The following is a 13,921-nucleotide window of genomic DNA, read 5'->3' as shown; positions in this document are numbered from 1 at the left end:
TTTTTTTTCTATTATATAACTGTAACGCTCACCTTAGGGTTTTGAGGCTGCTCAGAGGGGGTTATTTTTCTGAGAAGGATTGGTCCTGGTAAATGGGGAGAAGCAACTGCCCGAAGGCCCTCACTGCCTGACCTGAAAAAACACACATTCTTCCATTCCACTCCACTTCCATTCCATGCACTTTACAAGATTTAATACATGCAAAATCTTTTTATGTTAACTTCTGAATGAATATGCATACAATTGCTGCACAGGTTACAAAATTCTAATGCACATTCAAAAATTGCTATTAAAATGAATGTCTGAAACAAATTGACAGAACTTCCAACAATTGGAAAAATGTGTGGAAAATCTGAAAATGAACAGAAATGAGAATGACACGGGGCCAAAGTTTTCCCTGTCCCCCGCAGGAACTCAATATCCCCGCCCTGTCCCCGTGAGTTTTGTTGCTGTCCCTGCTCCATTCCTGTAAGCTCTGCCTTAACCACACAAGCTTCGAACACTTATGATTTTAAAGTGTTTGAAGCTTGTTTAGATGAGGACGGAGCTTGCATGGACAGGGCTGGGAGGGGAAAATTAGTTCCCGCGGGGATGGGGAAAAATTTGTCTCCGTGTCACATCTCTAGAACAAATAGCAAAATTAAAGTGAACACAGAAAGGAAAAATTGAAATAGAAAAACTAAAAAAGCAGGATCACTTTAGTTTAATTGTAACAGTGTTTTCTAAATTAAACATCTGTAGCAAGTAGCTTTCTCCTCTCTCTCTCTCTGTTATAGCTGGGCATGCCATTTCTTGATTCTACTGGGCAGCTACAGTTCATACTGCTCCTTCTCTTCACTCTGTCTTAGTTCTTTTCTTGGGCCCCCAGGGTGGGCATCTCAATTTCTTATGGTTTCTCTGAAAGATAATCAGATCCTCTTCTTCAACAATCTAAAAAAACCAAACCATCCCCCAACCCCCCTTTTACTTAGCTGTGGTAGAAGTTTCTATATGCTCCAACGTTCATAGAATTCCTATGAGTGTCGGAGCATATAGAGGGGCATAATAAAAAAAAACCTCTAAGTCCCTTTTTGGCCTAAGGCACTAAAAGTTGAAAGTAGAAGCAGGAAAAATGTCCATTTTCAAAAAAATGTCCAAAAGGAGGTTTTTTTTTGATAATGGCGTGCCTCTACGTTCAGCTGTTTAAACGCCCAGACCACCACTACGTCTACACTTAAGACATAATAAACCAAAAAAAGCCTAAGTCCCAAACGCCCAAAGCCATGCCTTTTAGGCAAAAAGTTGGATTTGCCTAAAAGCTGGATACTGTAACCGGTGTCTGTCAAAATCCAACCCCCCCCCCTTTCCCCAGCAACAATCACTGCAGGACAGATGGCTCATCTCACCTGCCACGATAGCGATACCACCAAGTGCCACCAAACACAGCACTTCAGATTGCTATTGCGGCAGGAGGGAGAGCCAATCTCTCCTGCTGCGATCCACCCCCTCCCCCCGACAAGATCTGGCAGGAGGGAGCTCAACCCCTCCTGCCCTGATGCAGCCCTGGATCGGCTGGGGCAGGAGGGAGCCCAAGCCCTCCTGCCCCGCTGAAACCCCCTACCCCCACTAAGATATAGGCAGGAGGGATATCAGGCCCTCTGCCCTTGATGTACCCCCCCCCCAACGATCGCCCCCACGAACCCCTGATCAGCCCACTGACCCCCCCCACCCGCCGACTGGTGAGACCCTTCCCACCAACCCCTTGACACCACACCACACCCACGACACCCCCCCTTACCTTAAAACAAGTTGGCCGGATGGACGGATCCTAAGCCCATCTGTCTTGCAGGCCTGCCATCCTCAGAATGGCGGGCTTTAGGGCCTGATTGGCCCAGACACCTCAAGGCCCGCCCCAGGTGCCTTAGGCCCCTCCATCCATCCGTCCAACTTGTTTTAAGGTATGGGGGGGTGTTGGGGGGGGTGTCTCGCGGGTTGGCGGGTAGGGGTGGCGGTTCCACAGGCCAATCGGGGGTTGGGGTAATCGTGGGGGGGTGCATCGAGGGCAGAAGGGCCTGCGATCTCTCCTGCATGTATCTTAGTGGGGGTGGGGGGTAGGGGGTTTCGGTGGGGCAGGAGGGCTTGGGCTCCCTCCTGCCCCGATCGTGTCGGGCAGGTGGGGTTTCAGTGGGGCAGGAGTCCTTGGGCTCTCTCCTGCCCTGATAGTGTCAGGGAGATCTCCGGTGCAGGAGGGCTTGGGCTCCCTCCTGCCCCAGCTGATCACGGGGCTGCGTTGGGGCAGGAGGGGTTGAGCTCTTCCTGCTCGATCTTGTTGGGGGAAGGGAGGTGGATCACAGCAGGAGAGACTGGCTATCTCTCCTGCCGCGATAGCGATTCAAAGTGCCGCGGTTGATGGCATTTCGGGATCGTTATTGTGGCAGGGGAGATGAGCCATCTCCTGCTGCGATGGTTGCGTTGGGGGGGTGAATAGGTTGCTGGGCCGCTGAGCTGATCGCGGCAGCCGCCATCAGCTCAGTGGCTCCTTTTTTGGCACTTATACCTGTTTTGACTTGGTTTAAGTCAAAACGTATAAGTGCCGACTAGGCAACCTGCCTAAACTTTTGGTTATACCTGCTATACGCCTATGTTTAGGTCAGCCCACCTCCCACCCTTTCCCCTCCTCTAAAAATGCCTCTTTTCGCTCTATGCGTTTAGAGGCAGGGGAAAGGCTTAAGCTGGTTTTAAATACGTCTAAAACTAGCTTTGTTATGGGTGCTTGGAAGATCAGGTTTTTTGATCGTCCAAGTACCTATTTAGGCCACTTTTTAGACTCTTTTTTTTTTTTTTTTTTTTTGGATTATGAGCCCCTTAGCATTCTGGGCCATGGTAAAAACCTCTTCCTCGGCGTAGTAAAAGAGGGTCTATATAGTTAGTTAAATAGCAAGAGGCATGTGAACTCTAGACTTCTCAAAATACAATCAAAAATACCCAAGTGTGCTCTATAGTGTTTGGCACGGGAAAAGTACAAAATCTGCAAAAACATAACATAAAAACTCACTTATATACCGCTGTACCGTTAAGTTCTATGCGGTTTACAGAAAGAAAAATGAAGATGAAAACTGTATGAAATGTATCTGTTACCCAAATGATCTAATAAAAAAATATGTTTTTAAAGATTGCCTAAAATGTGTCTGGGATGCACTAAGAATTACGGTATCCCCTCACAGATCAGGTCCCTGAAACTCTCAGGAATACCAAAAGCACACTCATGCAGTTTGCTGTCTTCAAGTAGACCCAGGGTTATTTATTGAGATTTATTAACCGCCTTTACGAAGAGATTCACCCAGCAGGTATAATTCAACATAAAACTTACAATTTTATTAACAACATAACAGTAGTAAAAAGACCAAATATAGGTCACCTTATACGAAGCATTTTAGCGCGGTCTGGTACGGTAAATGCTCCAACACTCACAGGAATTGAATGAGCGTTGGAGCATTTACCACAGCAGCTGCGCTTGATAAAAGGGAGCCATGAATCTAAATACAATGAATGAGGTAGAGTTAAAATCAGTAAATTGAAACTTAATAATAGGACTACCATGAAACAATTTCAAAAATATACTCATTAACATCACTGAAATTCAAATAAGAGATATAATACATACTAAAAGGGAGACATAATACTTATGCAGCATCTAATGAGCATAAATCAGAACATTCAAATAACAGAGATATGACGCTAATGCTTTACTATAATATGGCTTATCCTATACTGGAAGGGTCAAATGCAGATATTATGTAGATGGGGACAAGATGGGTGGTACAGAATGCTTTGGGATAAACAGATGAGAGGCTAAACTCAACAGTTAAACAAGGGTATACAAGGTAAGAAACTGATTTAATATGGGTGGTGAGCTCCCTTGGTGCAGAGTGAGTGTATAGTCAATCACCCTATGTATTAAAGGTTTGGATGAAGAGCCAGGCTTTCACCTGCTTCTTGAAGCAGAAGTAGTCTGGAGTTAATTCCAGAGCAAGGAGGCCACTCCTGAGAAGGCTTGCTGGTGGGTATCACATTGTACAATTTCTTTTAATGAGGGTGCAGATAGTGTTGCTCCTTGGTCTCAACAGTGTGTAAAGGGCTAGCTTGTTCTTTAAGTATTCTGGCCAGACTTCTTGCCGCAAAACAGTTGCTGAAAACAAGCTGTACCTCTAAAAATATCCTTCAGACCTCTATTTCCTTCTGTTCCCAACCCTTCTTGTACAAGTTAGGCCTTAGGAAAGGAAAGGATTTATCGCATACCTTTTTCAGTTGTAGCTCAAGGCGAGTTACATCCAGATACATTAGAGGCAGTTCCCAGCTGTTGTCCGCAAGAACTGGCGGAAGCCAATCATAGAGCAGCGCGGGGCCAAGCAGGGGGCACGAATAGCTCGGTCCTGTGGGGTGCGCCGCGAGATCTGAGGCAGCAGCTCGGCACGGAGCAGAAGCGCGGAAAGATCGCTCCTGCCCCATACACCGCTGGACCACCAGGGATTAAAACATGCAAAAAAAGTACACGCGGGTGGGCAGACAGGCGGGCGGGGGGGGGGGGGCAGGGAGGGAGTTAAAAAAAATTGTTAGGTGGCTGGGAGACGAGAGGGATTCCCACCTGTCCCAGACTAACACTAAACCACCAGAGGGGGTACAGGGTAGGAAGGTGGAACAGGGTGAAGAGCCTGGCAGGGAGTGAGGGGAGCTGTATGCATAGCCTGGTAGGGAAGAGAAGGAAGGGAGCTAGGTGCAGAGCCTGGTAAGGAAGGGGGCTGGGTGCAGACCCTGGGAGGGGAGGGAACACTGGGTGCAGATCCTGGCAGGCATGACAGTTGAATATTAAGTCCCCGTCTTATATTCGAGTCAACTATTTTTCCTCCTTTTGGGGGGAAATGGGGAACTCGACTTACAGTATATTCGGATCGATTTATATTCGAGTATATATGGTAAGTAAAAAGCATTTTGCTGTTCTTTTACAATTTATTTGCAGCGTTCAGGTGTAGTTAAACATTCCTCCTTTCACAAATAGGTATAGGAGGTAACGATTTGAAATTGTTTGGAGGGTTTTGTCTTTAAGATCTTATGTGGTACAAACTGGTGGAAGAACATCCACAGCCTGGTTTCCTGACTGGTGCCCCAGAGTTCTCCACTGTCCCCAACCCTTTTCAATGTTTACATGATATCATTAACTCCCTCCTTTACAAAGCCACGCTAGCATTTTTAGTGCCGGCTGGGGCGGCAACAGCTCAGACACTCAAAGGAATTCTATGAGCATCAGAGCTGTTATCGCAGCGGCCAGTGCTAAAAATGCTAGCACGGCTTTGAAAATGAGGGGGTAAGTGCTCTTTCTTTAGGTCCAGGAGAATTTCTTTTTACACTTAGTGTACAACCCAGTGACGGCTACCAGCAGATGTGACATGATCTATAAGGGCTTTGCAGAGTGTCTGATCAACTTTGGGGACAGCTTGGCTCAGAGTGTACAGCAGCTTCAGGAAGAGGAGACAGAGGATGTGGAGGAACTGGAAACCATTTGCAAAAAAAAAAAAAAGGTTTATACTACAAGTTAGCCCAGATTTAAATAACTTTGCCTCTAATATTTGTTCTTGTATTACCAGGTTGTTACAATGGTCAACTTTGACCACAATGAAGTTAAACCCTGCGAAGACTAAATTGTTGTGGTTAGGGCCTGATTGAAATTTCCTAATAAGATTTTTTTTAGACTCCGGAGAACCCGTCTATTGAAAAATAATCAAGAATATTAGGTATTATATTAGATTCTATGTTACCTATATTACCAACATCATTTTGTCACGATTGATCACTCGACTGTATTAGCTCAGTTGGACTACTGTAAATCAGTTCATTGTGGTATTAGTAAAGGTAATTTAAAATGTCTACAACTGATACAGAATACTGCAGCTCGGCTGATTTTTAACAAAAATAAATTTGATCATGTCACACCCCTCTTGAGATCAGTACACTGGCTCCCTATTCAGTCAAGAGTCAAGTTCAAATGTGCCTGTCTAGTTTTTTAAATATTTTGTGGACAATTAAGTGACTCAGTTGTACCATTGTCTTTTGGTCTGCCACAACAAAGTGGTCGTAAATCTTCTACTGCTTATAAGCTGTCTTTTCCATCATTTAAAGGTGTTCAGTCAATGAGTCTAATCTTTTGTTCTTGCTCTTCCACTCTATGGAATTAATTACCCATCAGTCTTCAATCATGCATTACCTATCAAATCTTTCAAAAAAGATTAAAGACTTTCTTGTTTACTGCTATTTCGGATTAGTTTTTTTTTTTAAATATATAGTATAATCCATACCAATTTTTAAATTAATATACTGTGCAAAGTCTTAATTTAAACCACATCGAGCCCTCTTTTGCAGGAATAATGTGGTATATAAAACAAAGGATTAGATTAGACAATCCAAACAGATGCAATGGTCAGTCCATTCCTAATTGCATTCCTCTTCAGTATCAAAAAACATAAAAATAAACCCACGTCAGTCCAGTTTTAGTCTATTCCACTAAGGTAACAAAGAAATAGCATGTGGTAATTCCATCCCACTTCTTGTAATCTGAAAGTTTCCTGTTTGCAAGTCTCAAAGCTTCTGTCTCATTCCAGCACAGGGGCTGTTCACTAGCACAATGATTGTCCAGCCACAAGTCAGGCACTCCTGCTCCCACTTTTTCTTCCTAGGATGTCTTTTTCCTTAGGCTCTCCTTTTCATTTCCAAGCCGGAAGCACTAATGTAGGCACCTGCTGCCATAGGGCAGGAGCTTCAAACATCATACACTTGAACTTCTCCTGACTTTATTAAGGTCTTAGTGGGGGTGGGCAACCAAAGACATCTAATCCATACACACAATCTCTTTTATGTTTTGGCCCTGCTCACATAGGCTGGCCCTCCCAAAACTACCCTCCAGGGCTGGAAATTCCAGTTCTCCTTAGTTTTTAGCAATTGCCCCTTAAAAACCCCCAACTTCTTCACACTAACCAAAGTGTGGATATTTTTCAGGGGGGGGGGGGATCACACTTAGCAGACAAAATTTAGTTCAATAACGAACCTATTTATTTATTAAAATTTTTTCCAGAGATATAGCATGGACGAATACTTTTTAGGGCATAACACCCTCCCTCCCAGCTGAAAACCAGACTGCAAGATAGGTAACCATTTCTCTTGTTACGCTTAACATTCTTAAAAGTCACATTTGAGATTGTAACTGAAAGGCCCTCAGCAATAATTTCTCAGTTACAAAAAACTAATATAGATTTTATCCACTTTGTAAAAATGCAACTAGGATAACAAGAGCAGGGCATATGGATTCCTCCTCCCTGAGTACTGATTATGGCGGTATAGAAAAAATAAAGTTATTATTATTACTGTAAGCAACAAAAACCCAACGAGAACTGCAGTAGAATGGCAACACTAAAACAAAACCAAAATAGCAGGAAATGTACAGGAATTTTATTCAATAAAGTAAAAACAAAACCCCCCAATAAAAATACAGTATCCAAAATTAATCTTTGATATTAGATGTTGCTATCCTTATTTTTATTGGGTTTTTTTTTTTTTTTACTTCATTGAATAAAATTCCTGTACATTTCCTGCAGTTTTGGTTTTGCTACTCCTCCCTGAGTCTCATATATCAACCACGGCCATTCGAGTGCTGCTGAGTTGCTGACCTCTCGCGTCTTCTGTACTTAAAAGGTTCGACGTGCTCGCGCGCCACAGCGCGGAGTCACAGGCGCTCGAAGCGGGTCTCTCGGCAGACCGCACAGCCCCATTGGGTGGCGCGTTAAAGGTCGGTCGGGATTGGCTGGCCGAATGACGGGCGACCTCTCCAGCCCGTGCGCTGTAGAATAGGACGCTGCCCCCGCTTCTAGGTCCACGTGACCCAGGCCGCCTGTTAGAGGCGGTAGAGCCGCGGAAGGGACGCAATGGCGGACTGGGACACGGAATGCGACGAGGAGCCTCGGCGGAAGCCGCTTTCCGCGCTCCCTGAGTGGGAGCCTGGGCGCTGGGGGTCCTCCGCGGGGGAGAGACCCTCGTCGTCCGCCTGGAGAGGCGGCGAGCAGCGGCAGAGTCCTCCGCGAGAGAACTGGAGGAGCCGCGCGGATAGGTCCGGGGGCCGAGGCGGCGGCGGAGGCGTCGCCTGCGAGTTTCGGAGGAGCCGCGAGCAGGGCTCAGTGCCGCTCTGCTTCCGCCTGGATAATTCATTCATTGGGACTGTGATAGGTGAGGAGCCGCGGCAGAGGTTTTAAAGTGCATTAGGAATCGGAAGGTTCCGCATGGTCCTTATCTGGTCCCCGTCCCCTTTGTTTCTGTGGCACGAGCATTGGGGCTAATGAGATGCCTTGGCTTGGAGCGTCGTTCCCCTTAAAAAAAGGAGCTTTTCGTTCTGGCTGGTGCAAAGATAACAGCTCTGGTTATTTAATGAGACCCGTTTTGTTTTCAGCTTCTCGGGACCTTCGGAAATTCATGTTTTATGGGCATTTACTTTTTTCACTACACACTATAGACGGATCAGGGTCAGTTTAAACTCACTACTCTACTAGATATCAAAACCCCGTATGGAAACCGATACCCCCCCTCACGATTTTGGGCTGTGAGGCCTGGCGTGCTATTTGATATCACTCTGCAGACTGTTATAGTGCTTTTTTTTTCTATATTTTGTTGGGTGTGCAGGAGTGTTTTTTCTGAAGAAGTGGAGATTTTTTGCCAGATGAAGCAGAACTGAGGCTTTTTCTCCACTTCTTTTTTTCTTTCCTGCTGTTTACATGTTGTGTGATTGGAGATTTGTGTGTAGGTAAGGCCTTTTAGTGTTGCAGAGGGGGTATCGGTTTCCACATGGGGTTTTGACATTTACTTCCCCCCCCCATCCTTGTTTTTATAAGGAGGAAAAAAGTCCATAGTCTGTTATTGAGACAGACATGGGGGTAGTCACTGCTTGCCCTGGATCGGTAGCATGGAATGTTGCTATTCCTTGGATTTTGGCCAGGTACTAGTGACCTAGATTGGCCATGGTGAGAACGGGCTACTTACTGGGCTTGATGGACCATTGGTCTGGCCCAGTAAGGCTATGCTTATGTTCTTATGATAGTTTAGGATATGTTTCTTTCACTCTCCATTGAGAAAAATAGCCATTTAACCCTACCATCTGTGTTTTTTTTATCCAGTAACCAATTCCTAATCCACAACTGAACATTACCTCATGTCTCTAAGGCCCATATGTACAAAACTTGCCATATGTTTAATGATGGTCGCTAAACCAGTTTCAACCGGCTTAGCGACAAAGTATTACATCTGTAAATGACTAGAATGGCAAATCATGGTCTTTTCCATGGTTTCTAACAGCCTTCAGTATTTTGCCTACATGATGTGCAAAATGATGTACTGGTTTTTAATGCTTGAAATCCCCAACATGTCTGGAGGCACTGGTAAGGTTTAAAAAAAGTCGCAGAATGGCAGCTCTTTTTTATGGGTATAGATATGGTGTGTCATACACACACAATATCTGTCCCCATTAAAAATAAAAAGTCAAGTCATGATCCCTCCCCCCACGACAGCCAATATCCCCAAACTTAAAAAAAAAAATCAGCAGGAGAGATGCCCACTCCTTCCTGCTGCTTGGGCTAATTAAGGCCTTAGGCCCCTTCTTGGCTGGTGGAAATGGGCTTCCTTCCTGCTGTATTTTCATTTAAAAGATATGGGGTTGTTGAGAGAGGGGGTTGTGGAGGGTTCAAGGGTGACCTCAGTGGCAGGAGGGAGCGGGCATTCCGCATGCCAGATTTTCTTATAAGGGGTACACCGGGTTGTTGGGGGGGGGCTGTAGGGGATCCCGGCAGCAAGAGGGAGTGGGCATCCCTTCTTCCGTTCCTTAATTTAAAGGTGGGGGGGTCTGGGTGGTTGAGGCAGGAGGGAGTGGATTTCCCTCCTGATTTTTTTTTTTTTTTTTTAAAGTTCAGAAGGGGTGTGGGCTGTTGAGGGGGTGCTGTTCCTGGCATGCCTTCTTTTTTTTAATGAGCACAGATGTGCGTTTGTAACACATGCACAGCTGTGCCCATTAAGAAAAGAAAAACTACTCTTCCAGCTCTGAACAACTGAGCAGCAGGAGGCTGCTTCAGGGCTTCCCCTGCCACTCAGCTGTTTGGGTTTCCCCTGTTGGCTCTGTGCATGTCAGTCGCTTTCTTCAATGACTGATCAGATGGTATTATGGTGGAACTCCGGGAAACTCATTTGCATGCAAAACTGTTTGAACATCAATCGCTGTTTTCAAATCAGACTTTTATCGGCCCCTAGGATTTTAACAGTGATTTTAGAGCATCCAGGCCTAATTTTCTTAGGTGCCTTTCATGAGGAACTTTGTCAAAAGCTTTCTTAAAGTCTAGATACATTTAGGTCTTTACCTCTGGTAAAAGAGTTTACATTATACAACTATGGGACAAGGGTTGTATACTATATTATTAACTAATTCTAAAGTTTTCCTTTTTTTTAACAAAGACTGAGACTAGACCATGCTCTGCCTGCCAGAAACTATTAGGGGCATAATCAAAAAACTAAAACGTCTTTAAATAAAACCCCCAAAACTGCCTATGTCTGCACTTGGATGTCCTCATCGCCGGGATGTCCAAGTGCCGATAATCGAAACCCTTTTCCTGGACTTCTAGCATGACGTTTCTCCCTCTGTGCATCCAGAGTTACAGGGGGTGTGTTTAACTTGGATGTCTTGCAGTGATAAACGTTTCCCAAAATTTTCCGGATGGAACTTAGATGTTCAGAGCTAGACCTGTTTTAGAAGTGTCTTAAGTGCCGCAAAGACACCCAAACTGACCGGATGACTAGATATGTTAAGCTATTCCCCTCTCCCCAAATTCTGAATTAAATAGTGCATACCTGTCTGTAGAACAGCAGCATCTGGTATGGGAAAGCCTAATAGAGCACATAGGTGTCTTCATAGAGAGGAGGACCCAGACCTATAAGCCACTCTAACCACTACATTTATGGTGGAAAGTGTGAGCCCACCAAAACTACTACTACTATATAGGTGCTACCTGCAGCCAAAAGCGCTATTGGGGTGGTAGATAGGTGGGTATAATAGGTTTGGGGGAGTTTTGGAGGGCTCATCATATATTAGAAGGGGATTATGGTGAGATGCACTTCTGGCACCCTTTATGTGAAGTTCACAGCAGTGCCCCCAAAGATGCCCTACTGCTCTGTTGATATGTTTGTGTGGGCACCTCCCACATCTGAATGGTGTCCATTTGGACATCTCTAAGGAACAAGCCAAAGGTGACTTTTTAGTGGGCTTCTTTGTGCAGCAATTAGAAAAACAAAGTTGAGAGTATAGTATTTTTTTAAATTGGGAATTTTGTGGATTGGAGGTTATTTAGAATTTAAATATGGCGGGAGCAATAAAAATGTATTTAATTTGGTATCTTCTGATGGTGGGATACTATATTTAAGGCATAGAGAGATTAGAAATTGTGGACTATTTGCCAAAATCTGTTGATTAAGGGAGGTCCTCTTATCTCTATTAAGTATCCTAGAATGCTGCTAGATTGTAATCCTTAATTAAATGGGTTTTATTTCCTACAGACCTAATATTAAAATAATAACATTGAATTTGAATATATTCTTTAGCAGGCACTTGTAACTCTGGAATTTATCTTAAATTATTTCTATTTATGGCTGTTTGCTTAGGGATAAAATTTCCCTTCCCCCTTTTCCTTGGTCTCAGCAAAACTCCTTATTCCATGGTAATAATTCATTGGTTGGAACTTAACCTAGATTTTGTTATTGACTGAGATGTGGATAAAATCTAATGAAGATCATGTATTAAATGACCTGTGTCCAAAAGGTTATATAATAAGACTTATTGAAAGGGATAAAAAGGAGGTGGTGTTGCTAATCTTTATAATGATAGTTTTGTAAGTTGCACCAGGAGACTAAATTTCAGGCTGATGTTAGTAATATTCTGTGTACATGAGGCTCTTGAAGTTGCCCATTTGTTTCGTATGACACGCACAAACATTTTAAGGCCTCTACTGCACCTCTTACTACATGAATTTCAGGTTTTAGGGGTTTAAACTTTGCATGGCTTAGTGTCATTAGTTAGGGTACCTACATACCAAGTTTCATTAAAAATTGAAGATGGTAAGGTGGGGACCACTTGTACAGTTGACATGGACTTGACCCTTTTATTGAGTTATTTCACTTAAGGTACTAGGGATATTAGACTAATATAAATAACCTTAAGATTATTGGGTCTATTGTGCACTTTTAGTCTTTTCTTCTTCAGTAAGTAATCAAATATAATTAAAATTCTAATGAAAATTCCCCTCTTGTCAATGATTCTAATTAGGATAAATATAAATGAAGACTGAAATTGACCTTGCTGTGCCTTCTAGTGGCTATCTGTTAATGCTGTAGGTAGGCTATGACAGTTACATTTACCTTTGGCAGAAAGTTCAAGTTTTTAAAAGTATGAGGGGAAAGGGTTTTACACTGTGGAAACTAGTTAATAAAGTTTGCTTGTTTTAATTCAAACTGTCGTTATCAATGAGCCTACAATTTCTATTTTATCCCAATCTTTAAAGAGCTAAATTTTATTTATTCAGTTTTCTATACGCTTGAAACGGTTTACAGTAGAGGTGAAGGTACTCGATGCATTTTAATGAGAGAAATTTTGTCCCGGTATTTGATGCACAATCTACAACTTGTCAGTGTTGGTTGCCTTGTGACTCGGAGTCACCACACTTTGGGCTCCTTTTAATAAGCCGCGCTAACAGTTTTGATGCATGCATTGGATTAGCGCGCACTAGCTGAAAATCTACCCCCTGCTCAAAAGGAGGCAGTAGTGGCTAGCGCACGCGGCAAATTAGCGCGGCTTTGTAAAAGGAGCCCATTGGCTGTTTCCATGTGCACATCCCCTTGTTGTCTTAGCTGCTGTGTTCATTTTTTAGTTTTTTTAGTTTTTTTTTCTCATCATGTGTCCTAAGAAAATGATCAGTGATGGCACTGAGCAGAAAAGAAAATTACTTTGCACCACCAGTGAGCAAAAAAAAAGAAATAATTGGCAAATAAGAGAGCGGTATTCGCATTACTGATCTTGCTAGAGCAGTGGTTCTTAACCTTGTTGGAGGTACTGAACCCCACCAGTTTCATATGCGTGTTCACCTAACCCTTCTTTATTGGAAAAATAAAATATGATTTTTACAAATTCAAAACATAGGTATACAGTGAGGGAAAAAATATCAATTTTGAAAACAAAAAAGTTCTCCTATATTTCGAATAATAACATAATAATGAAATTTACTGCAAATCAGTGTGACTTCTGCTGTTGCCTCTCAGAGACCAGTTCAGAAATGCGCGGCTTTACCTTGGCAAGTGCCACTCTCATGTCATTTTCACAACAAAGTCTGTTCCTTTTCTTCGTTTTTATGTCCAGCATCCTCAAAAAGGATTGCGCGCTATATGAGTCGAAGGTGTGTTTTGACCTCCACCGAACCCGCGAAACTGACTCACCGAACCCCTGGGGTTCGGTCGAACCCAGGTTAAGAACCACTGTGCTAGAGAATACAGTATGCCAAGAACGATGGTCTCCACCATCATTTTGAATAAAGAAGCGATAAAGGCTGATTTGTGAAACGAGTTAAAGCAGTAACAAAGCAGCATTCCCAAACACGAAGCAGTTGAAAAGCTGTTATTAATTTGGGTGAACGAGAAGCAGTTAGCGGGTAACGGTGTATCAGAAGCCATGATATGTGAAAAAGTGAAAGTGTGCATGCCAATTTTTTGAAAAACAAACTGGGACCGAGTGATGACTTTGTTGAAGTTTTTAAGGCCAGCCACAGCTGGTTTCATCATTTTTAAAAAGAGGATCTGCATCCATAGTGTTGTGAGGCAGTGA

At 43.5% G+C, this 13,921-nt stretch overlaps 1 protein-coding gene across 4 annotated transcripts in view; it reads left to right on the top strand.

Moving 5' to 3' along the window:
* The first annotated feature begins 7,736 nt into the window (after positions 1-7,736).
* DDX43 (DEAD-box helicase 43) overlaps positions 7,737-13,921 on the top strand; it is a 267,260-nt gene continuing 261,075 nt past the window's right edge. For 3 of the 4 annotated variants that reach the window (XM_033935444.1, XM_033935443.1, XM_033935447.1), the window contains exon 1: positions 7,738-8,247. In XM_033935444.1, the coding sequence (XP_033791335.1) occupies positions 7,950-8,247 (298 nt within the window). In that variant the 5' untranslated portion in view covers positions 7,738-7,949. Of the gene's footprint in view, positions 8,248-13,921 lie in introns of all 4 variants that reach the window. The other variant, XM_033935445.1, reaches the window with a different exon arrangement.

The sequence above is a fragment of the Geotrypetes seraphini genome, chromosome 3 (assembly GCF_902459505.1).
Source record: "Geotrypetes seraphini chromosome 3, aGeoSer1.1, whole genome shotgun sequence".
NCBI lineage: Eukaryota > Metazoa > Chordata > Amphibia > Gymnophiona > Dermophiidae > Geotrypetes > Geotrypetes seraphini.
Note: the sequence above shows the minus strand (reverse complement) of the source record. Positions and strands in the feature narration are given on the sequence as shown.